The sequence below is a fragment of the Parambassis ranga genome, chromosome 20, assembly GCF_900634625.1.
Source record: "Parambassis ranga chromosome 20, fParRan2.1, whole genome shotgun sequence".
NCBI lineage: Eukaryota > Metazoa > Chordata > Actinopteri > Ambassidae > Parambassis > Parambassis ranga.
Window position 1 is genome coordinate 14,565,571 of NC_041040.1, and position 24,672 is coordinate 14,590,242.

Consider the following 24,672-nt stretch of genomic DNA (forward strand, 5'->3'; position numbering starts at 1 on the left):
ATAAACAAAACTAAACAGGAACTCAGACTGATTGATCTTTTGTTTCTACTTGTTAATGTTGTTAAAAGAATGTTTCCTTCTTCCCTTAGTGTATTTTGTACCCTCTTCTTCCTCTTCTTTACCTCCCTGTTCCAGCTCTTTCCTCTTCTTTGTTTTTCTCTTTTTCCCCTTCAGGCATCATCATCTTTTACTCACTCTCCTTTAAGTTCTTCTCATATCCTACTCCCTTTATTTTCCACTTTATTCTTGTCTTATCTTCCATCTTTTTTTTCTGCATCTTTATCATGTAATGTCATTAATGTGGCTTTATACCTACTATATATTCTGAGCATCAGCATGCACCAGGGCTGTTTTTTCCTTAAATGCCCCTTTAACGGCCGTTTGTCACTAGTCGAATTCAGTGACCACCTGCAAGCACCCACCTGCCCTGTCCAGCCTTGTCTTATTGCCCTCCACTAATGTGACCTGAATGTCTGACTGTGCCAACGCTGGCACCTCACTTGCTTTCGGGAAGCAGCACCTGATCCAGCGCTCAGAAGGGATGAGAGCTGTCAGTGACCTCGCCCTGCTGGATGATGTGGGCACTGCCCATCATTGCCGGGCTTCCTCTGGTCCTCTACTGCCACCTCTCAGCTGCTCGCTGACTGGAGTTTGAGTGGAGAAGCAGGCAGGCTGGCAGAGCAGCCCAGGCTACAGCGAAAGCTCTGGCAGCCATGTAGGCTCAGCGCTGCTCCCATGTGCCGTTTGAAACGAGGTCATTTTAAGGACGGGGATTTGTGTGGCTACATTTCAAAGTCCAAACAATCTTCAAGTGCACCAGAAAAAGAGCAGATTAAATGTGTTATTTTTTTTTACATCTCACTGTTCCACTCAATATTCATCCTGAAAATGGCTAATAAACTACACAAACATGACATTAGAAAGACATTTTGAGGACTTTTTGTGATAACAGCCGAGTCTTCAAAGAAGAATCATGACAACTTGCATAACTGGTTACTTGTAGTGTAGTAAGACAGGGTTGGCTGAGGATACATAGATACTTTATCTGAGAGAGATTGAGGACCAGAAGCCCCCTTACCTCTCTCTCTTTGTGGTTAGAGTACTACCCAGCAGTGCTGGCATGTCCTGGGCACCACGGAGCGCCCGACGACAGCCTTGTTGTTGTTTTGAACCCCCCCACTGAGCCATCGCGTGCTCGCAGTGAGGGAGGGGGGGCTGCTTCTAAGGCCAGGGGCAGAATCTGACAAGCTGGAGCCCGCGCAGCTCTCTCATTGGCTGAGCTGATCTACCCAACAGCTCACTGTATCCATGGAGTCAAAAAAAATTTTGGTGCCATTGAAAACATTGCAGCAGCCAATCAGGCGCGAGCTCCGGGTGAGGAGCGAGTACAGTAGTAGTAGGACTTGAAAGCACATGAATATATTAATACAGATGAGGTAATGCGCCAAAAACAGCGGATTAGCAGGGGACTGAAGTCAATTGAGACGATGCAGAAATATTTAATTCCACCAGTGAGCACTGAAGTTATTTTTGCATGATTTGATTTTTCTGTGCAGCTCAGCAAAATCAAAGTATTATGAAGGAAAAAAATAAAGCCCAAAAAATCCCATACTGATGAATATGGGCAAATTATTGCATTATTTTTACAGACAATAATTCTAAATACAAAATGTCATCACTATAACAATATATAAATACAATGGTTATATAATAGTAAATATTAAGATGCCCTTGAAATTTTTTTAACATTTGGTGAAGGCACCAAAACAGTGCCACGCCCATGCAGCAGCATGACCTCTTGATGGCACCGTCTTTTAACATCTCCCGGCTCGGTGCCTCCCTCTTTAAATGAGCACACCGAGACGCAGGGCACAGCTGAAACCGAGCACTGCGGCAGCATCCTGCAAACACGGCTCGGGGGGTGATGGCTGTCTAATGTGAGGGAGGAAGAGTGCTGACATTCCACAACTCGGCTGCAGCATGAGGATCCACGTGCCCTGCTGCTTTACTATGGAAGAAAAACAACGCCCTCCCCTCCCCAGCCTTAGCTCATCACGTGGGCTCCGCCGTGGACAGGCTAAGAGCTTGCCTGAGGTGTGTGAGTGTGTGTGTGTGTAGGAAGGGGGGGTGGGGTGGGGAAAGAGAGGCATGTTAGAGGTTTTGTCTGAAATTATGCGAGAAGGCAAATGCATGTCTCGTTTTCTTCGGAACATAATATTTGGTCTAAATAAAAGTCATGTGGGTGAGGATGTGTGCTGAATATTATTGCGTTTGGTGAAGGGGTGGGATTTTAAGCGTCACACTGCGGCAGAGGCGGGCAGAGCTAGGCAGCTTTAAACTTGACCTAGATTCCCCGGGTGACACGCCACATCGCATTAGCCCACTCGGCCAGACCTGGACCCGCCGGAGCTCGCTGACACTGTCCAAATTCGACAAGCAGAAAATGGGGGAGCACTTCCCAAATGGGGCTGGCATGCACCCCCACCCCCCACCCCCCCAACCCCCCCAACCCTCACTCATTTACTCCCACCCAGTCCTCCCCCACTCAGCTTCACCTTACTCCAACCATCTCATGCCAATCCTACCCAGCTGACTAAAAATGGCTTAGGGGGCACATGGCGAAAAAAAAAAAAAAAAAAATGGGGGGGGTGAACTCATTTGCTTTGTAGCCACACCTCTATATTATTGCACCCGGGTAAACATCAGCTAATACCCCCATCACCCAGATTCAGGCAAATCAAAACAAACCTACAGGAAGACTGAATCATGATGAGTGATGGCGGTACTAGTGTCATCCGTCTCGTCTTACTCCTCCAGCTAAAGATATTCCCTCCATAAAAACACATCTCTGCATATGAACTCAATCACCATGGAAGTTAATGGACATATGATGAAGCTGGGGGTTGGTCCAGAGAAGCAGATCAGAGAGAAGCAGGAGGATGAAAGTGGGAGCGCCTCATTCTCAGCTAAGCTCCGCTCTCTTTGGACAGCACCTGATGAAAGTTGGAAACCATGGCAACAGGCACATACACAAGAGTCAGCTAAAACGCCGGCTCCATTGAAATTGAGCTCTATGGAGAGACTCTTCACTCACACCAATACAACACTTTGTCACCAACACATGCAGATGCTGACAGCCTGCACGGTGTTAATATCAGACCATTTTAAATGAATAAAAATGTCGCAACTCCATACTGAAAAAAAATATATGGTGACAGATACATCTTAGGAGTCTGTTCTGCTCTGTCTGCTGAACAACTGTAGCCCTCCCCGCCCTGCCCTTGAGAGTCCTCTGACTCCTTCCTGCATGTGTGAGGAAATCATTAAGGGGTGCACGCTGACTCCCTGTTGCTGATCTAAGCAGTGACCTCTCTCGGAGCAGCTGCCTCCTAATTCCATTGAAACACACAGATCTCTCATTCTTTGCTAGAAACAGACCTGAACCACCATTACTAGACTGAACTTTTGACAGAATGTGACTCATCAACATCACAGTGTCTTGAAATCTTACTTTTTTATGTCAGCTCATGTTCAGGAGCAGACTGGTTTAATCAAAATAAAAATTCAGCAACCATTACTTTTAATGTCTTTTTTTTCCTGCACAATATTAGCCTAACCGGATTTTGGGTGGGGCACAGAGGAGGTTTTGGAGGGGAAGGATGATGAGTGTCAGATTGGAGAGTGCAGGCGTTTTCATTCAGTAGGAGACAGGCGCCATCTGGTGGATGAAAAAGGCAGTTCCACAGAAGGAGGAAAGACCACTCCCAAACCTCAACACAAGGAGGTCATATGGAGGTCTAAATGACAAGTAAGAGCAAACAGCCATTTGCAACAAAACTGCAGACAACTCCTGCAAACAAAACAGCCATTTACACATATGAGCACTACAAAAAAATCCAAGAGCATCATCTAGTGTTTAACATGCAGTCACATTAGGAGGAGCTCTGTCTAAGATTTAAATAAAAGACATTCTGCAGAGCAAATGTTAATTCCAACTGGTCCAATTTTGTAAGTAGTCTGCCAGGCAGTTTCTGCCTGCACCAGAATGACACTGGTCTGTGAGGTCCTCAAGGAAACCTGGGCAGGGAGTTACATGGTGTCAAACCTTCAGTGGCATAAATAATTGATACCTAAGTAGAAGCTGGGAGCTTTTAGCTGACATAACAAGCCACTCTATATATTACACCCACTCAGACATATCATCTCAAATTACCTATTCAGCAGGGTGGGACCTGAAAGTCGGAGGCCAGAGCATCTCCCATCTGCTGAGTCACTTGTGTAGCGCCTGATATTATTTCATGTAATAAAAGGCTGATGACAAGTTGGCTAGTTTGCTTCTAGTAGTAAACTATGTCAGAAAAATATTGTTTTTTCTACCATTTTCAAGCCAATAATCAAAATTGTGTACAATTCATCACCTCTATATGTGTAACACTGCTATGCTTTACCAGCTGGGGGCAGTGTTGACCCAGTTATGAGAGCCAAGAAAAGCTTCACCTCCAGCTCCTGTACCACACCTCCCCCTGGCTTAGTGAGGCTAATCTACCTTGTGTCTATTCACACAAAACTCAGCCCCATTCTCTGTGTTTAATACAACATGCATACTGTTCCCCTGCAGCGCCACAGGGCTGTTGTACTGTGCAACTAAAATAGCTTACCATTCAGGCTATTTAGCAAGCGGATTTCAGTCTGTATGGCATTAGCTTTTACACACACACGCACAAGTCTCCCTCAAAGGGACACACTGACTTAGTGATCCTATATGTGAACCACCTGAGGCTTAGCTGTCAAAATGGCACAGCATTCCAGCACTGCAGCTTAGCCAATCGAACGATAGCTGTGTGTCATGGTAACAATCTCCAAGGAGACACAGAGGAAAATACAACAGGGATGGGCAGAGGTGCAAGCAGGAAGAATTGATGGGTTGTTTATCAGGCTGAGGTGAAGAGAGGCAACCTGAGAGGAAAGCATGTTTCCTTTTGATTCTGATAGAAACCGGGATACTCAACCCTGAATTGAAACTACACAGATCTGAGACATGTGGTCTAAAATCAGGATGTCACCTGTGAGCGAGAATACATAAAACATGAAAAAGCTTCACGTCAGAGCTGCCAGTTTGTTGTGTGCGCTGTGACCCTGTGCCCTGTAGTTACATAAACACACTGGGGGGGGGGGGACAGGAAGCTGGGAGCACCTACATTACTCAACTCCTTTTTATGGCCCACAATGCACTTCATTTCCTGAGCCAGCATTACACATACACCCACAGCACAGCACATTAAGACTGTTAATAGGCATAGGTGCACCACAGGCAGTCTTACATAATGACACGTCTGTATGTGTGCACATGGGCCACTGACACATTTCTACCACCATGTTTTTGATTATGTTTATAAGATACATTGAAGGTGATCAATAAAGGATATCACAGGCCTAGCTATACAATCAACCAGCTGTTTTTGTGATTTCAACCAAACGCTGCATTGAAAACAGAAGATGTGTCTCTCCATCCATGCTGAGCCTACATAAGCATGGAAAAAAAACCAGTGGAAACAAAGCAATCTGACTCAACTGCCATTTAGAGTAATGCCTCCATTCATCCTTCAGCATGCACTGTGGCACACATTGGTTTGAAACAATGGGAAACATGCAAGACACAAACAGAAGTGACGTGCAGTACTTTGATTTGACAACAACCTTCTAGTCGGGCACTGTGGTCAATTCAAATGAGCCACATAGATATAAATAGACATGTAAACAAATGTTAGATGGTAATCTAAGGTAAAAAAAAAAAACAGCCTAAATGTCAAACTTTGCATTGAATAATATAAGGCAAACATCGAACTTAATATATTTAGGTCATACTCATGTATACACAGAAAATATATATTGATCATGAGGGCATTTCAAATAAGATTTTTTATTATTTTTTGGCCTTCTCATGGAGAAGATTTTTTTGTTTTTGCATCGAGACTTACCAGCAGTGGAGCTAGGTAACTGGCAGTCAGGAGCAGGGAGGCCCGACCGGCAGGTGGCCTCGGGTCACAGTCCTCCAGCAGAGGTCAGCCTCTGAAACACAGGTACAAGACATAAAACTTCATACAACAAAGGGTTAAAAGTTCTTTTTCACACCAAACAACTACTTCTCTGCATTTTCTGTAGAACAAAACACAAATACTGACCAGACCCTGTTATACACTCTTTATCACCTTACTTCCCCTTTCAAACATGCTTGTAAAAATAATCAGAGAGAAGGAACATATGACATTACCAGAGAGGCTACAAACACTATGTTGATGCAGGTGGTGTTTGTCGGTCTTGCTGCATCCACCTTGTGAAATATGGGCTAATCACCGATTGGAAAAAAAAAAAACATGGAAGAAACACGCTCATGAAAAAAAAAAGAAAAAACACACCACTTCCTATTGTGTAATACTTCCTCTGATTCACTTCAGGTTTTCTACAAGGCTCTCTGCTTCCTCCTATAAGAAAGCTACAACACTAATCCAGCTCTTGGTCTTATTCATTAAACAACCTGCCAACTAAATATGATCAAAATATTAGGTAAGAGTCTCTGAAAGCTCTCCCCAACTGACAGTACAAGCTCAGTAGACTGTGAGACCATTAGGACCAAGGCACTTCACTCTTTGTCAGCCTGCATACAAATGCACAGCAGTAGCAGCAGTGTTGGTCATGCATGAATGTGATCAGACTTCAAACCCTGAAACTTCAAAAAGAACACTGAGTGATGGAATAAGACACTGTGAAAAGGGCAAGCTACAGACATAAAAGAAAGAGGTAAACTAGAAGCTGAAATATACTAAAAAAATAAAAAAATAAAACATCACCCTGAAGCCAAAAAATAAAGAACAGCCTCTCTTCTTATCCCAGTTTCTGACAGAGGGTTTTCTCCATGTAAACTGACCATGGCTTGCTGTTAGAACTGACATGTCACAGGTGACATCTGTGGCAGGGCATCACTGGAGTCAGCCATGCATCATGCCTACAGCTGGGGGCCATGTCATACGGCCAAATGAGTGCTTGACTAAGCAGATGAGGTTATAGAGGTTACAGACAAGCCTGCAGTATGTGGAGCAGTATGCTAGTGTTTCAGATGTATTCTCCTGCTTCAAGACAGCCAGGTTCATTCATTTGCTGAGTCATCTCTTTCTATAAGAAACTATAAATATTTAAATACAGTGTTAATTAGATTGCAGAAAATGGTAGAGACCAGCCGTTTCAAACATAATCTTGCTTTTGCGGCTCATAGCGTATATGTAGGACTGCTGTCATTCACTTCAGTGTGGCTGCTGAAAGAGGCTCACATGATGAGATCATTTAGAAGTGTGTGTGTGTGTGCGCGTGTGTGTGTGGTGACTTTGCCAATCCCTCCAAGCAACAATTAAATCCAGAGGCTCTCAGAGAAAAACTACAGCACAGTTAACCAGTGTCATGGCTCACTGGGGGGGGGGGGGGGGGGTCAGCGTGTGGTGGTCTCACCTCAGAGGCATCATGTGAGTTCCTCTTTATCCTAACAAAAGCTCAAAAGAAGAAGAAGAAATCAAATACGTGCGTTTCTTCCTTCTCAGAGGAAGAGGCACTGAAACTCCCACTGCTCTTTTCCTCTGAACAAAATGCAAACTTCCTGCCAGTTCCTTGTTTTGATTTGTCACTTCCTAAAAGAGTGGCTATATACTAAAACTGGATAAAAAATGTTTAAGGAACATCCCAGTTTTTTGTTAAATTAAAACACAGAGTTGTGCTCTGGATGGAGCGATACGCTGACATTCCCTGTACACTTGTTTGGTTTGAATTTACTTCACCACATGAAGGGCTTAATACATGTGGGCCAACATGTGTGGCCCTGCTGTACAGTGTGAGATACAAAACAACAAAACATGTGCTGCATGTGGAGCAGGCCATGAGGTAATCAATACATGTGGAGCATGTCCACTCATCATGCACATGAATGAAGCAGATTTTTAGAATTTTCTTTTAGCCCGTAAGGAGGAGAGTGTCTAATTTACCATGCACGTCTTTGGACTGTGGGAAGAAACTGGAAAACCTGGAGAAAATCCACACACAAAGGCCCCAGCCGGCCAGTTTACACTGTGCTAACCATGCTGTGCAGCCCAAAACAAGTAACACAGATTTTATTGTATTTTTTTTTTTTTTTTTTTTTTTTGTAACTGCCCTTGCGGTGTTGGTTTCAACACCACTAAATAAAACTTCCATTAAATCTGGCGTTGCCATGGCGACTTGGGGGACAGAAGAGGGATATCGACTGAAGTTGCAGAAGCCCACAGAGCACTGCGGAGCCTCGGTGGAAAATCATTTCATTAAGAAAACTCCCACAGATCAGTTACACGGACTAGAGAGGCTTGGAGTGAAACAACACAAAAAAAGACTTGTTACACACTTATTCATCTTTGCGGGATTCTTAAAAATGAAGCACACCATGCCAGGCGGTTACACCCAGCTCGATCACAAATGTTATTGTTCTATACCTTCATTACTGTGCTAGTGTGCTAGAATAGCATTGATCTAGATAAGTTTGGGGTTTCAGTAATAGCCATACATTACTGATTACTGATGCATGTGATCATGAATTCTATCACTAATATTAATGCACACATTGATGACGCCAACATGTTGATGTGCACTGCACCTGGAAAATAGTGCATTTTACAATCAGAAATTGTCTCAAAGCGCTTCACAGAGACCCACAGCCTGAACCCCCTTAAGAGCAACAGTGGCAAGAAAAACTCCCCTTCAACAGAAAGAAAGGTGAGCAGGACCCGGCTCATAAGGGAGAACCTTCCAGGTGACAGTCGGCCGGGTAGGGGAGGAGAAGAAGAGGTAGACAGGACAGAGAGGATGAAAGAGAGAGAGAAACAGACGTGTACCGATATTTATGGTTATCTATCATGGCTTAAGTGGCCAAAAATTAATACTAAGAATAAAACTAACACACTATAATCACACACACAGACAGCAACAGACATATGAACACATGTACACAGTTAATGTAAGATGTATGTAAGATTGAAGTGCACCTTAGATGATGCCAAATTTGTGAGCACAGCATAGACAGTCACAGATGATTTATAGTCTGATGGTGGATGGCAGGAATGACTTCCTGTACTGTTCCTTAGAGCAGCAGGGTTGCAGGAGTCCGTTTCTGAATATGAATATGCACAATTATCCTTGTGAGGCAAAGGCAGCTGAATTATCACAAGGTTTCACATTAGATCTTGTTGAGGCTGAACAACAGCATACAATACAGAAATGAAAATAATACTAATCAAGCTTATGTAACATAATGAGGATAAACATGAAATCTAGGTCTGGTTAAATAGTGAGGAGGTATTTGGGGCTGAAAGTGGGACAAAAATCCACCTAAGACAGTTTTAACACTATGTGCGGATGGAGGTTTGGTGCGGGGGCAGCACAGCTCCACAGATCCACGCAAACACGGAATATCTACCATGCTGATTTGCCATCTGTGGCACAACGCCTGCTCTATGCGTCCACTGACATGTAGGCGGCCACATGAAGATCTTCTGCCTGCCTGCTTTACCATGCTGTAATAAAAACATCACAGCTCACTGTGTTTATGTTTGTGGTGGCTTGTATTGCAGTAGAACAATCAAATAAGAAAAAGAATCCTCCACAATCATGTCTGATTTTCTCAGATGTGAGCCTGAAGGGGTTTACTGTGCATGTGTGAAAGGTGTGGGGGCAGGAGCACACAGCATTTTGTCCTTCTGAGAGGGTTATTTATAGTGTTATGTTGAGCGATTCAATACGAAGTCCATATTTGCTCTGAAGATGCTGCTGAATCAGGGAGGAATAAATGAAAGCGTCCTGTCGGAGGCCTTTAGACAGGCTGCCTGCAGGAGGAAAAAAAAAAAAAACAAGACTGCTCTCTTTTCTCATTATGTGCACGCTCAGGGCTTCAGATAAGCTAACATCACAGGGCGGAAGTGAGAAAGTTGAGAGGAATGCTCGAGTCTAGCACCGGAGCCAGCGCTGCAGATCAAGAAACTGGCACACACACTGACTCATACACTTCAGAGACACACACATCAAAAGTATATAACTCGCCACCCCCAAAGGCTACAAACACAAACCACCAGAGTTATGGCCTCCGACGCTCTAGACCATCTCTCTGCTCATTTAAAGAGCAAAACAGTCGGCATGTGTTAATCAACACACTATTAAATAAATCTGTTTGTGGAGCAAACAGCAGGGAATATGTGATGCTTCCACAGAGCAGCGAATGACATGAAACAAAGATGCTGTTGCTGTGAATATTGCTGAAGGTCTTGTTATTTTGTTAACAACCATTTGTCTGATCTACTTAACACTTGGAGGGTAACTACAGTATCAAGGTTGAAGTCAGTTGGATAACTGGTTGTCATATTCTGTTGGACTTCACCAGGATCAGATAAGCCATGCAGGATAGCCAGGTAAGGTTAAATAAGCAATGACATCTCAGTAGGAGACCTCTCTAGGGCTACATTCAAACTACCAGACTGAAGAGACTCAAAACACATGTTTTAAGTCTGCATGGACACAAACATCTGATCATTAATACCAATTTTTTTTTTAAATCAGACTTAGGTCCCTCACTTCAGGATGTGGTACTAAATTAGATTTGTATCTGATTTGTGGCCATGTCACATGAATGAGTATGGTCATGTTACATGCCTTTTTGTCTATATGCATGCACAGTGCTTTCATCATCAACATGTACCAACCTGCTGCGGCAGCACAGTCTGAAAAATATGGCTTTTTCAGTTGCTGGTGCAGATGATACACATAACTGTATCAAAGTACAGTGATGATCACACTCGTACAGATGGGGGTCTAATGCAAGACTTGTAACTAAATGTAAAAACTGCTGTCCAAGTATTTATCTTTACCACCGTGGTAGTGATCTCAAAATAATCACTGAAGTGACCAGAAGTCCTGTGGCTATATCTCTATACAGGTGGCTGCAGTATCTTTCCTGCTTATTTAGCGGCTGACTGCCGTTAGCTCTATGATCAGACTGCTCAGTGTCGAACTGTGGTCAAATCGGCCATTGTTTCAGTTTGATAGTACTGAATTCTAGCGAAGTCGGAGTTAAACATCTGTTAGAGGATACAACTATATTCTGACAACACAATGTACAGTGTGAAGGGTGGATGAACAGCTGTGATCTACAATCAGCTGGCAGTGAATGGACACACTGCTAGGAGCAAGAAAAACAAAGAGGGAACTAAAAGAATAGGCAACACAAACAGCGATATTCAAATAAACAGATGTCATCAGGAGGGTCAGGTATTGTTGATAAGAGTCAATGCTGCTTCTCAAGAAATCAGATCCAGAATATATGAGCATTTCAGCTGCCATGAGCCAAAACAGACAGTACTTTTCCTACAGAGTATGTCATCAATTCAACTCTCATCTACTTATGGACAAGAGCAGACACGCAACAGAAAGAGAAGCATGTGTACTCAAGACACACGTTGACTCTCTTAGCACAGAAAAGTCCATAAAGTCGTTTTAGGATGATGGGTAATCCTACAGGAATTGTATTTACAACAACGCATTAAAAAACAATCCTGAACGTGAATGATGCTGAAGTCACCAGCTTTCTTGGATTAAGCCGTGTCATGATAATGGGCAGAATGCTGAACAGGGAGGATCAGTTAGAGGAAGTTAATCCAAATATCTGCACAAACAGCATTGTGCCAGAGAAAGGGATCAATACAGCTCTTTTCTGAATAAACCTAAGACAGCAGAAACAACAAACAGACCTGCAAGTCTCGGTGCTGTCATGTGGGGTTGATGTGCATTGCTTGTTACACAAAGGATTATGCTATTGTATCCACCTGCTGTAGGTCACAAAAACAGACCTACTAAAAAGTTTAAAATAAAAACGTTAGTTACAGGATTTCAGCCTTTATATTCTATGCTACATCAATGGGTTTACAGTCTCCACAACAGTGGAGTAAAACCACACAACGATACATGAGCTGAACATGTTACAACAATGACTCAACAGGGCGAGACGTTCAGCGTGTGAGGGATTCACTTGCTGCTGGAAACACAGTATACATAATATAGTCTGCCTGTCAGCAGGACACTACAGCCAGCCTCATACCGAGAATAACTGCAGTAACCCAAGCTGTGACCAGCGGCTCAGTGACTGGGTGTGTTTTAAGGGAGCAGGCTGCGGAGAGGGGTCAGGACCCCCCTCAGTGTCTTTGGGACATGCCTGGGTAGTCAACAATGCAAAGCTAAAGTTTTTACTAATTTACGCTTGGGACAGTTTACAGAACAATAAATAAATACATATTCTATTCATGAAAACAGCTCAGACCCCAGAGGTCCCAGGGAAGACTCCTGGAACCACGATTAATAATTAAAGTTTACAACCGTTACACTCACACCAGCTATAGAATCCACCACTGTCTGGGCGACAAAATACACTCACTGGAGAAGAAGGAATGTGGAAAATCTCCCCCTGTGGGATTTTGCCAGAGTTCAGTGGATCAGATGAAGAATGTTTTTCCATGCATTATGTTTACTTTTGTCTCTTTTACTGCATTTGAAGTTATACTCTTTTTACCAATAATTAAAAGTCCACTCTAGTGTCATTTCCTTGACTGATAACTGTACTGTTTAGAAAACTAAAATCCAGCCAAGACAGCTGCCAAAAAGTGTGCAGTATGACACTGCGGCACAACATGCAGTCCATGTTTAATTTCTACAAAAAAAAGGTCATGCCTGTGCACGCCTGCAGGCTGGTACCTGCACCAGACCAGAGCCTTGTTCTCATTTCATGGTTGTTCCACAAAGCTCGAGTGTGAGAAAAATATACTTACAGCCTACTTCCTGAACTCATAAAACGCCAAACACCAGATTTCACTTTCTAGTTTCGAGCAGTCTTTTTTTTCTATGACAGCTGCTGTAATCAAAAAGTGAGACTGAAGTATTCGTCACTCAATCTTTTATCCCGTCCGTTTACACCGGCACAGAAAGGGTTTGAAAGGGCGCGACAAGTATTACCATGTCTAACATAGTCAGGTTCTGTCATGTCTACCAGCTCAAAATGATGCAGAATATCATTATTAGTTGAGCCTTAGTACACCCTTCAACCACAAACCTCCTTTAAAACCACGCCTGAGGTGCTTCTTTTTTTTTTTAGTGACACAAGGAAGTAGAAGTCACATCTTTGCACTTCTGTTATCTTTAAAGTTTGTGGGCACAACGTCAGCCGAACGCAGAGCATCCTTTTAACACGACTGTAATAGGAATAGAAACAGGAAAGAAGCCTTTGAGACAAATTGAACGTGGTACTTTCTTATTATACATCAACAAATCCAGTTGTCTGGATGTTTCACTTCCACTTTCAGCACCTCTGCAGAGACAGCATTGAAAGGAAATCACATACGTCCGTGCAATGGTTCTGTGGTTAAACAGACAATTGATGCAAAGATGCTTTAAATTAAAAATAGATGGCTGGAGTGAGAATACTTTAAATCTGATGCTAGTTTTTGTGCTTCAATCTGAGTACAAGGCGTTTAAGTAAATAATCTAATGAGTTTATAGCAGCAACGTTAAAGTGCTGGATGAGTCTTCAGCAGTTTAAGCACAAATAAAATGTCTTCACACTTCTGTTGTCGAATTCAGGACTTTAAAGATTGAAATACTTTCACTCAAGTGTATGGTCTGAATTTTGATCTAAACCTTTGCCATACTTTGATCAAATTGATATTTAAATACACACTGATCAGAATGTAAAGAAGCCCTCAACACGTCCCAGCTGTCAGTGTGTGCATTTCCTTTAATGCTGCGTTAATGATGCTGCATTCACTGCCCATAAGCGAGCAACAAGCCTAATCCAAGCCATACGGTTAGTTTAAAACTGTGAACATAATCTCAGCTACAGCACACATGAGGCCAAACACAGCTCATCACTCGACATTAGTGCCATGTTATGGGTAATGCAACATTCAATGCCTCTGGCCAAATAGAGGAAAAAAATCTAGCTAGCAGTGTAGCCTAACGCCTCCTCTGAGAAACCAGCCGTCCCGAAAAGGGGAAGTTAACGGTACAGCGAGGGTGTGACACAAATGTTTTTCCACTATGTTAATCTTGCCCTAAATAAAAGATACACAGGTTTATCACCTGAGCGCATTGGCGATTCAGTAATTTTTCCTCTCAGGAACGAGATTTGACACCTCAAACAAGCTTCGGTGAATGGCAACCAGTGGGTAGTAACGGCGGCTTGTTGAAACCCCAGAAAGAGTCGAGAGAAAGTAGAGTTTTTGTCTGTTTTACCTTGATGCTCGCCTTGAAACCCGGGAGTCGATGGTCTGGATACCACGCTAGAAGCAGCGGTACGGACTGAAAGAAGAAGAAAAGCGATTTGCTGCTGCTGCTGTTTCCGGGTTAGTTATCCAGCGTCAAACAAGAGGGGAGTTCGGTTTGTCCCACCTCTGCGCGCGGAGGAGGGGGCAGCCGCGCATGTTCCCTCCCTGACAGAAAATGGACCCGCCCGGTCCGCCGACACCCGCTGCGATCTTTCAACGGGCACTCACTTATACCGGATTACTACTGGACTAGACCATAAAACTGTTCGAGTCCCGCTGTAGATATGACTTTAAAACGCTAAAAAACCCCTTCACAAACACATTTACTCAAAATATGCCGAAGCGTCCTTTGGCATGAAGTGAGCCTCTCCTCTGGGGGGCGCTGTTGTGCTATTTGAACCCTGAAACCGTATTTGATTCTATAACAAATAATAACAGGACCCCCACTACTTACTGTAAGATGCTGTTTCTGAACATATTATAACATTTGAATTATTGTTTTTAGTTCACAAATATGATTATGTGACGTGTAGCGAGGAACTGAGCTCAACTAGCATAGCTAGCATAGTGCGATATCGCACAGTAGCTAGCTTCCTGGGCAGCTTGCTAGCTAATAAGCTAGCTTGCTAGCTAATAAGCTAGCAAGCTAACCACCAGGTGGAGACATTTTAGAAACATGAGGTACAGTTTTGACACTAGTATTGACCTACCTGAAGACTTTTTAACTACTACTTATTAACTATCGAGACTTTTGGTAAGTAACCATGGAAAGTTCAACTCCTATGCAAGCTAGCTTCCTTGCTCTGTGCAGTGTTTCATATTTATATCATGTTTTTAAGTTTTTCTCCATCAGGTTTTAATTCTAATTTCACGATGTTAAATGTAAAGTGCCTACTTAACATTATAGACATGACAACACAGTAGACAGCTTCCCATACAGCACTCTCTATAATGGTAAAACATGTCCAGCTCCTCTCATGTTTTGTGGCTGATCAGGTTTTGTTTGATAAAACAGGGAGAGGCTGCTAATTAGGGCTGCTTCAAAGGCTTCCACATCCACCTGGTTGTAATTTGAGACCATTAGGGGATCTGTGTGGAAGGAGGCCCAAACAGACAGCACACTCATCAAAGATCAGTTCCCATGACTCACTGTTTCCCCACAACACAAGTGAAGTTTGAGAAGAACTTTTCAAGCATTTTAACAATTTGTTGTAGTTTCCCAGCCTCCTTTGCTGTTCAGCATCATCCAGGCTGGACTGACTCCAATTGAGCTTGATGAAGCTGCACACCTGTCTGCAGTTAAGTATCAGTGGAGCCTATAAAGCCCCTCTGAAGAGGCTCAGCAGGTCTAGTTGATAGGAAAAATTTGTGAGTGTGACTTTTGTCTGTAAAAACCTTTACAGTTTACCAAACCAATTCATCTTTAACCATGCCAAAGGAGAAGACTCACGTCAATGTGGTCATCATTGGCCATGTGGACAGCGGCAAATCGACCACCACCGGACACCTGGTGTACAAATGTGGAGGCATCGACCAAAGGAGGCTGGAGAAGTTTGAGAAAGCTGCAGCACAGGTGGGTACAGAAAGAAAATACACAAAACGATATATAAATGTATATTTAATGAATACAGCTATAAAAGTGTTGCCTGTTGAAAGAGTGACTAGACCTCTGTAACTTGTTTTTACAGATGGGGAAGAGCTCCTTTAAATTTGCCTGGGTGCTGGACAAGCTGAAAGCTGAACGGGAGCGAGGAATTACCATTGACATTTCTCTGCTTAAGTTTAACACCCAGAAATACACAATGACCATCATTGATGCTCCGGGCCACCGTGACTTCATCAAGAACATGATAACTGGCACATCACAGGTAAAAGTGCAGAAATTCAGCTTCTCTTTAGAATGCAGGTAGTCCTTTTTTATATATATATATTTTTTTCTTAATGTGGTTTCAGGCGGATGTTGCCCTGCTGGTGGTGTCTGCAGCCAAAGGAGAGTATGAGGCCGGTGTGTCCAGAAGCGGGCAGACCAGAGAACACGCCTTACTGGCTTACACTCTGGGTGTCAAGCAGATGATTGTCTGTGTGAACAAAATGGATCTGACTGAGCCGCCATACAGCCAGAAACGCTTTGAAGAAGTGGTGCGAGGCGTCAGCGGCTTCCTCAGGAAGATCGGCTTCGACCCTACATCTGTGCCTTTTGTTCCAATCTCAGGCTGGACCGGGGAGAACATGATCACTGTAACTCAGAAGGTAAGGATGTTTGTGGGGCTTGTTTGATTATTCTTTACATTTAAAAATGTTTCTGATAGATGCCATGGTTCCAAGGCTGGAAAGTGAGACGGCGGGAAGGGACTGCAAGTGGGAAAACCCTGCTGGAAGTCCTGGACTCGATTCACCCACCTGTGCGCACAATCAATAAGCCGCTGCGTTTACCTCTGCAGGATGTGTACAAAATTGGAGGTCAGTCATGCTCTTTAATCTGCCTGAGCCTTCTCCTGATTACAGGACTTGATTGATTACCTCCAATCTATAAAATGAGGTCCAGGTGTGCACTTTTTTGTCTTCCAGGAGTTGGGACTGTTCCAGTGGGTAAGATTGAAACTGGCATCCTCAAACCTGGCATGACCCTCATGTTTTCCCCTGCCAAGCTCACTGCAGAGGTCAAGTCCATCGAGATGCACCACCAGGGGCTGCAGACGGCTCTGCCAGGCCACAATGTTGGCTTCAACATTAAAAACGTTTCTGTGAAGAACCTGCGGCGTGGGGATGTGGCGGGAAACGCCCAGCAGGACCCGCCCTCTGATGTCAGCAGCTTTGAAGCCCAGGTGGGTTCAGTGCATTACATACATATTTTAACTCTTCCCTGCCTCTTCCTGATTCTTTATTTCCCCTCAGGTGATCATCCTGAACCATCCTGGGAAGCTGAAGACCGGATACTCTCCTGTCCTGGACTGCCACACCACCCACGTCACCTGCCGCTTCGCTGAGCTCAAAGAGAAGCTCGACCGACGCACAGGCAAAAAGCTGGAGGACCACCCACAGATTCTGATGTCTGGAGACGCCGCCACGGTCAAACTTGTTCCCATCAAGCCCATGTGTGTGGAGAGCTTCTTCACATATCCTCCTTTAGGTACAGTATCCCCCAGATTTTTTTTCTCACAGGTTGGTTTGTACGTCCTCAACACCACTTTGTGTTCTCCACAGGTCGCTTTGCAGCCAGAGACCTAAAGCAGACCGTCGCTGTTGGCGTCATTAAATCAGTGGAGAAAAATCAAGGGAGCAAACTCAAAGCCCAAGTGTGTAAATAAGTTTATTTACCAGAAGTGTAGTAATCCTGCTTTATGTGGACACTTTTATTTAGTAAGATGCAGCTTTTGTGTTGTGACACAAAGCATTTATGTTTTCAGAGTTTATAGCACTCCTGTGTTGATATTGAGTCCTGAAGCTGTGCACTTGAATGGTGTGTTTTGGTTAAAATGTGAGAAGAAAATAAAGTGATGTGAAGGAAAAGATGGCTTCCTGTGTGTAAATGTACATTGCAATGCTTCCAAGTGAAATCTCTGCAGTACATGTCATTAGTTAGACCTTGTTTTCTGTAGTGTTTTGTTGCTCTTCACTTAATCACTTAATGATTTTAATTTTCAGCTTTTATTTGGGAGTGTACTGACTCGGTAAACATTTAGTGTTACTCCAACATTAAGTCAACGTGGTGATTTGAACAATGCTGCATGTACCGTAATTAGAATACTACACAGTTTACTTGGGTATAATTTTTGTAGTGGAAACAGTTCCATTGGTCTTTCAGACTTCAAAATAGCAAATTTAAAACTTATTGAGATAATCTATGGCATATACCTGTGCAGACTTTCTTTTTAAATGGCTTTAATATTTATTTCCAACATGTGTGGCATTTTTCATGTTTGCCATCTGTTTAAACAAAGGCAATTTTCCTGATGACCTGAAACTTGCAACCAGATCAACCTTATTTCTGAACCTCTGTAGGTGATACCATAAGAAGCTTGGCACAAAAAACACTTAAGTATTTACAATTCCCAATGGAGGTTATCAGAACCCTACACATGTATTTATCTGGAGCTCAGCTCTAACTTCACTGAGCTGCTCAGGAATGTCTCTCCCTCTGAAATTCCAAGAGGAGGCACAAACAAATCTGAGAAGCACACAGCTGAAGAGTGAGTTTTACGTACAGCACTTTTAATGATACAATGGGTTGATGGGTTTGTTCCTTAACATGGGAAGAATTGCAAGTCAGTGAGGACCGGGTGAAAATACATACAGGCTCTCCGGCCTTTTAAAGACCACCTTCATCTAAAATGGTTCACAGGCAAACCTGGATCCAGTAACATGGAATGATATTACATGACCCCAAACTAAAAAAATAAAAAAAATTCAAGCTCATGAGGTTTTACAGGACACTGAACTGTGAACACAGGTTGTTGTCAGAAAATCAAGTTATTGCTAAGATGTCCTCTTGAGTTTCCTGTACTGGTCATTTCTAATAGTGGCTTTAACAACAGGATACCGTCTGCGTGGTCCTGCTTCGTATTAATAGTGGCTCTTCAAACCCTGAGGTGAGCGTCATTGAACGCAGCACTCCACTCATTTCCAGTCATTGTTACACCATGCACAGAAAATAAAACGGGTCAAAGGACTGTGGAGATGGCATCGAGTTCACACAGAGCATACGTACAAGTGAACAGTGTAACAAGGAGTAAATTAGTGACCTACAGTGAACCACAGGCTTTGATATTTCCACCACACAGTAGCAGCAGGTTTCTATACTGTAAAACAACCAGAATACGTGTACACACAAAGCAAGCAAGAACAAGGAGTACATTTAATGGATCGTCAGCGCGGAAAGATCGGTGGGAGACTCCTCTGCCTCTTCAGTCAATTATGGTGGGGGATGCAAGACACAAATAATGACATGACCTATTTCACATTCCGTTTCATATTTGTCCTTTTTTTCCCCAGAAATAGAAGCTGATAATTACTTTGAGGGCCAGTAAAAGTAATACAGATAAAATCCAAACTCTACCACCCTGATGCTTGATCGGACAGGCAGAGAGCAATGGTACATGTTTTGTACAATAAAACATGTATGTACACTCACACACAAATATATATATTTACATACATATATACACAGGAACAGCATAAACATAGACTTTTAGGTAAGTGCTAGGGTTTTGAGAGTGGCTTCATTACAGCCGTGCTATAGGGTTAAGATAATACTGGTAGAGGAAGAATACACACATTCTTTGTACAGCATGGATGAGGCATCCATGACTAGACGAGCCTTCGTTTTGTTTGTTTTAATTCTTTAGGACGCTTGTCTTGTGACAAGGGGTGTTACGATTGCTATGTACAGAAGCTCCCTTGTTAGGGAGAGGTGTAGTGCAAGTCTTTCTGTCAGTCACTCAGAATGTGCACAAAAGACATGGGGAATACCCCTTTTCTTTCCGGATCTCCTTCAATATGCCCGATCTGGAAGTAAAAAGCAGAGCATGTAAGGAAAAGGGAGCTTTTCTAGCAGTTCAATGAGCTATCAAATATCCAACAGGTCCTTAGAAGTATTCAAGCTGGACTCACCCACCACTCCTGGTCCTCTTCTCCTGTAACTATAATCACCTCCCCTTCAACAAATGTCAGTTCATCGTCATTGTCAGCCTGGCAGTCGTAGATCGTCTTCACTCGACGAGCTTTGTTTTTCCCCTAAACACAAAGGAAGCAAAACCTTATGCATACTAGCAAAAACATCTTCTGTTAAGATGCTTTGATTTAACACAGCACCAGAACATGTTTTTCAGAATCACACTGAAGTTTGGGCCATGTGGACCAACAGAGAACTGGTTTGGTTCATTCATGATCAGACCAGATGTCACACAATGTGTATTGTAGCTCGGCCAAAAATTATCATTCAAAGGACTCTCCAGAACCGTGGTCTTAAATGTCAGTATCTGTGGAGTCATTTAAAATAACCTGGAACTTACACACATGGTTCAAAATACTGTCCAAAAAAGCAGCATTTTAATGTTACTTCAGAAGACAAAAGCAGTCCTGGATGTGTGCTGAAAGCTTTGGAAGAAGTCTGTCCTTACCGTGTTGATCTTCCTTGGGAGGGGGACAGGTGTCTCCGCAGTCCCTGCTGTAGTCCCATTAGTGTCTTCACCAGGCTGTTGAGATGGAGTTGCTATATTTGCCTGCTGATTTGGAGACGGTGAATCTTGCAGCTGCGGTTGAGCTTGAGGCTGAGGTGGAGGTGGAGGTTGCGTTTGAGGCCTCTGCGTCGACTCTCCCGGAGGGGGCCTGGGAGCAGACTCAGCCGTCCCAGGTTTTGGGGGTATGTCTGCAAGGTGAGGCTTGGGAGGGAGGTCTTTGAGCTGGGGTTTGGGCGGTAGGTCTCCTAGCTGAGGTTTGGGAGGCAGGTCAGAGAGCTGCGGCTTTGGAGGAAGCTCTCCAGGTTTAGGGGGAAGCTCAGACACCTGTGGTTTGGGGGGCAGGTCTCCTGGCTGAGGCCTGTCCGCCAAAGGAGCCTTCTGCGGGGTTTCAGTCGCTGGTGGGGACTTCTGGAAGACCTCTGGAGGAAGGCTGGGCTTATCCATAGACGGAAGGTGGATGGTGTCAATCTTACGCAATGCCACTGGAGAGACAAACACACAGTAAACAACTGATTCAATCAGCAGCTGACGTTACAAAGTGGGATGGATCATACCTTTCTGAGGTAGTTTAGGAAGAACCCTTGGACCAAGTGTCGACTTTGTGTTGCTTGAAGTAGTGCTGGGAAGAGAGTTGAATTCAAATAACATTGAAAAGGAAGCCTTCCCCCTCTCACAAAGAAGACCCAACACATCATATCAGCCTGTGATACCTTTGCTGCTGAGGGATGCCTTCAAACTTGTTGGAAACAGGAGACATCTTACTGACAGGAGGAGGGGTGGAGTCACTTCCTACAATATCAGCATCGATGATGACAAACAGATTATTTAACACCACATCAGAGCTCCAACCATGAGATTAATTTCATATAAATGTGGAAATAAATCAACATGCTGTGATGGTTTAAAAAAACAAAACAAAAAAAAAACAATGAGGGAGGCGTCATCTGGCTGAGCTTTCCATGAGCCCCGTGTTGTTTGAAATCTAAGGCCGTAGTGCAATAATAAGTGCTGTCATTTCATTAGTGGTGGGGTGTTAACGGTGCATGTGTGACACAGAAGGGGACAAATGATAACTACAGTAACAGCAGTAAAAAATAGTAAAATAAGTGACTTCTGTTTTTTTGGACTGTTTCAGACCAAACATATGTGCCTGTATAGTTTATAAATGTAAGTTTATTTGTGAGCTCTTATAAAAGTTGAGAAATGTAGACCTGCTGTGTTTATGTGTGTGCACACATAAACACTATATATTTAATTAATTAATCAACTTTATGTTGATTAATTACCAGGAAATGTTTTGATATTTGATTAAAATACCAAATTTTCCTTTTTGTAGCTTTATCATTTTAAGAGCTTTCTGCCCATTTTTAATTTTAAGGAATTCAATTTTTAAAGACATCTCATTTTAGACAGTAATGTCAATAATCATAATGATCAATAGACTCATAGAAAGGCTTAACGTCTGCATGATGAGTCAGAAAAAAAGGGTGTCAAAATTCTGCGTAAAACATCAGACACGTTTGACAAAGAATATTAACTCAAAGTCCACTTACAAGGTGTCATGGTCACTATTAGCAGAAGTCAAGTGGAGCTGTTGTGCAGCAGATTGCAAATTGGGGAAACAAGGGGAAACTTACAGGGCTGAGAAATGCAGAAGTGCAATAAAAAAAAAAAAAAAGCTTATGAAATGGCCACTTCAGGGTGGCTCCAAAGGTGAGTTCATTTCTGTTTTAAAATGCAAACTTTACATGACAAAAAAAAACATTTGTTGAGTGTGACACTGTCAAGGTGGCAACATGATGATGACATCATGAGGGCTTTATTTACATTTAATTAAATTAGCCAATAGCTCTGGAAAATGCTAAAAGTGGACTTGAAGTTGATATTACTTTGTCAAAAACCTCTTTATGTATCAATCTAAAAACATTTTTATAGAGAACCATGTTTCTCCAGCATGGGGCTGCTTGAGTGAAAGCAGCCCTGCTGTTCGGTGTGGTTGCATCTCACCCCCAGTTAAGCCCCCTTTACTGTGTGGACTGTGAGAGAGCGGGCTGGGTGGGTCAGACAGGGTGCGTTTGTGTCCAGGAGGGGGGGGCGGAGGTCTCTTCTTGGACAGGGTGGAACTGCCTCCTGGTGTGAGTGTAGAGGGAGGGCCAGATGGGGGAGGAGCTGGAGGAGCGATACATAAGACACATGAGGTGATGAGGCCCGCCGGAAAAAAATCACTATGTTAACCACCCACCCAAAGATACCAAGAGCAGGTAAAGGAGAAGATGATGAAGCACGGAGAAAAGGAGGAGGAGGAGGAGTGGAAAGAGGTGATTAAAAAACAACATACTGCCTGAACAAATATAAACACTGGTAGGTCAGGACAGTAATACACAATTGAAAGAAGGGGCACTGTGATTTGGGTTGTGGGAATATCTCCTGGTGTGTTGGCTCGTTTCTGAATATGCCTGCGTGCGTCTGCTGGTCACTGTCATAGAGGAAAGTGGGGTGAAAGCAGCTAATAGAGAGCTCAGCCAGAGAGGAATCAGCTGTGGCTGGGAGTTTACAGCTCAAGGATGGTGGGATATTATTCCATAAAGATATCAAAACACATGCAGGCAAGAGATTAATTACCCACATGGGTCTATTATCAACTTAAAAAACACACCACCACCCTGTAAATCTGAGCTGTAAAGGAAGAAACAACTGATGGAAAAAAACAGTATATGGGGCACACAGCCGAGAAAGGGGGAGAACATAAAACCAGGATATTCACTGATGTATGGTCGAGTGCCAGCCAGTGTGGCGTAGTGCGAATGAGAGCCAAGGAATGCCAAGTGAGGAGCTGAAAGAATAGAGAAACAAAAAAAGAGAAAGAAAACAGAGAGCGAGATGAGGAGTGTGGGAGAGAATCTACAGTATGTCAGTCTTATAAAGAGCTGCTCCCACACACTGTAAAATAACAAGATGAAATCTTTTCAGTGGCAAGCAAAGCAAAAAAGAGGAGAAACGGTGTGAAGCTGGCCCCTGGGGACCGAGCTCTTCAGCACCCACTGAGAGAGAGCACTGCTAATGTGGAGCGTCTGAACATTTAGCATGTACGCAGTTCATCCTCTTGTTCAGGTGTTTAATCTTATTTTTGCATAAATAAAACTACTTGTTTCCAGTGCTGTTTTAATTATCTAACACATGTGATTCATGAATATCAGTAGCCCCCTTTTCCAACCTCTCTGCTTCTATGTGTGTTTACTGAAAGACCTAAAGAGACATGATGAATGTCTGTTTTTACCACCTCTACAAAAGGTAAAAATCATTTCATCTGCTTCAATGTTTGATGCAAATGCTATCATTTGCTAATTATCTTGTGTTTCCAATTAGATTCAATGATTTAAACAGCAGGAGAACTCACCTGCTAATGTTAGCATGTGTGGAAACTAGCTTTTTAGTTATATATGATCTTTAAAATCCAGAAGTGATTAGCATTCATTTATAATTGGTTGAGTCATGATGCTAACAAAGTCCTTTTAGCAGCACTGTTCTGTTGCAAATGTCAGCAAGCCATCAAGCCAGCACGTTATCTACACTGGCCTTTTCTTTTAAAGCAAAGAACTCATTCATTCTGCCAGACATATGTTCTGCTTTGGAAAAAGGCCTGCTAAAGGCCACGATGAGTCATATTACATTTAGAGGGCTAAGATGCTCGTATTAGATATTAAGCCAACATTAGCAGTCCTGTTCTTTATTTGATTTTAGAACCAAGTAACTCCAGATAAACTTATTAAATCCTTCAGAGAGAGAAAACCAATCCCATCGGTTAGTTCAGTCTCCAGCCCCTTTGTCAAACAAGAGTTAAACGTTTGGTCGGAAGATACAAATGCTTGTTTGCCATTTTTTATTATTGTAACCTGCACTTGCTGTGGTACAATAGCAAAGCCAAAAGATGAATAATGCTCCACTCTTTCATTGCACTGGAAACAGGTGGAATTTGTCACCTTGCTTTAAGAAAAATAAGATTTTAATGCTCAAAACATTGAGTAAATGACATAAGATGGATGTTGGCAGTTTGAGCTTTTGAAGCTAAAGCGGTGAGACACAGAGGGAGGAGTGTTATTCTTTAATTCTAATACAGCAGACAC

The 24,672-nt window shown here is 43.0% G+C and overlaps 3 protein-coding genes across 8 annotated transcripts in view; 1 reads left to right on the top strand and 2 right to left on the bottom strand.

Annotated features, from left to right (window-relative positions):
- Window positions 1-14,486, bottom strand: part of fam49bb (family with sequence similarity 49 member Bb) — a 29,147-nt gene extending 14,661 nt beyond the window's left edge. The window contains exons 1-2 of the mRNA XM_028432263.1: window positions 14,338-14,486; window positions 5,979-6,069 (exon numbers count right to left, since the gene is read on the bottom strand). The gene's annotated coding sequence lies outside the window, so the exon portion shown is untranslated. The remainder of the gene's footprint in view (window positions 1-5,978; window positions 6,070-14,337) is intronic.
- Window positions 14,487-14,517: 31 nt separating this feature from the next.
- eef1a1l3 (eukaryotic translation elongation factor 1 alpha 1, like 3) lies at window positions 14,518-17,689 on the top strand. Of its 2 annotated transcripts, XM_028432262.1 has the most exons (8): window positions 14,518-15,667; window positions 15,773-15,942; window positions 16,058-16,237; window positions 16,323-16,619; window positions 16,679-16,829; window positions 16,938-17,194; window positions 17,265-17,499; window positions 17,574-17,689. In XM_028432262.1, exons 2-8 carry the CDS (start codon window positions 15,799-15,801, stop codon window positions 17,675-17,677), a joined length of 1,368 nt encoding a protein of 455 aa, XP_028288063.1. In that variant the 5' UTR covers window positions 14,518-15,667; window positions 15,773-15,798; the 3' UTR covers window positions 17,678-17,689. The 2 variants fall into 2 exon arrangements, with proteins under 2 accessions (XP_028288063.1, XP_028288062.1); XM_028432261.1 differs by lacking the exon at window positions 14,518-15,667 and having other exon boundaries at window positions 15,734-15,942.
- Window positions 17,690-18,565: 876 nt separating this feature from the next.
- Window positions 18,566-24,672, bottom strand: part of asap1b (ArfGAP with SH3 domain, ankyrin repeat and PH domain 1b) — a 47,591-nt gene continuing 41,484 nt past the window's right edge. For 2 of the 5 annotated variants that reach the window (XM_028432821.1, XM_028432820.1), the window contains 6 exons: window positions 22,556-22,717; window positions 21,259-21,337; window positions 21,103-21,167; window positions 20,489-21,030; window positions 19,980-20,102; window positions 18,567-19,874 (listed from right to left, as the gene is read on the bottom strand). In XM_028432821.1, coding sequence (XP_028288622.1) covers window positions 19,800-19,874; window positions 19,980-20,102; window positions 20,489-21,030; window positions 21,103-21,167; window positions 21,259-21,337; window positions 22,556-22,717 — 1,046 coding nt within the window. In that variant the 3' untranslated portion in view covers window positions 18,567-19,799. Of the gene's footprint in view, window positions 19,875-19,979; window positions 20,103-20,488; window positions 21,031-21,102; window positions 21,168-21,258; window positions 21,338-22,555; window positions 22,718-23,312; window positions 23,382-24,672 lie in introns of all 5 variants that reach the window. The other 3 variants (XM_028432822.1, XM_028432823.1, XM_028432824.1) reach the window with 3 other exon arrangements.

What these genes read in the sequence shown, in the direction of transcription:
- eef1a1l3 (XM_028432262.1), top strand. Translation starts at nt 15,799, where the DNA reads ATGCCAAAGGAGAAGACTCACGTCAATGTGGTCATCATTGGCCATGTG. An exon ending in TGATAACTGGCACATCACAG is followed by an intron (nt 16,238 to 16,322) that starts GTAAAAGTGCAG and finishes ATGTGGTTTCAG; the next exon opens with GCGGATGTTGCCCTGCTGGT. An exon ending in TGATCACTGTAACTCAGAAG is followed by an intron (nt 16,620 to 16,678) that starts GTAAGGATGTTT and finishes TGTTTCTGATAG; the next exon opens with ATGCCATGGTTCCAAGGCTG.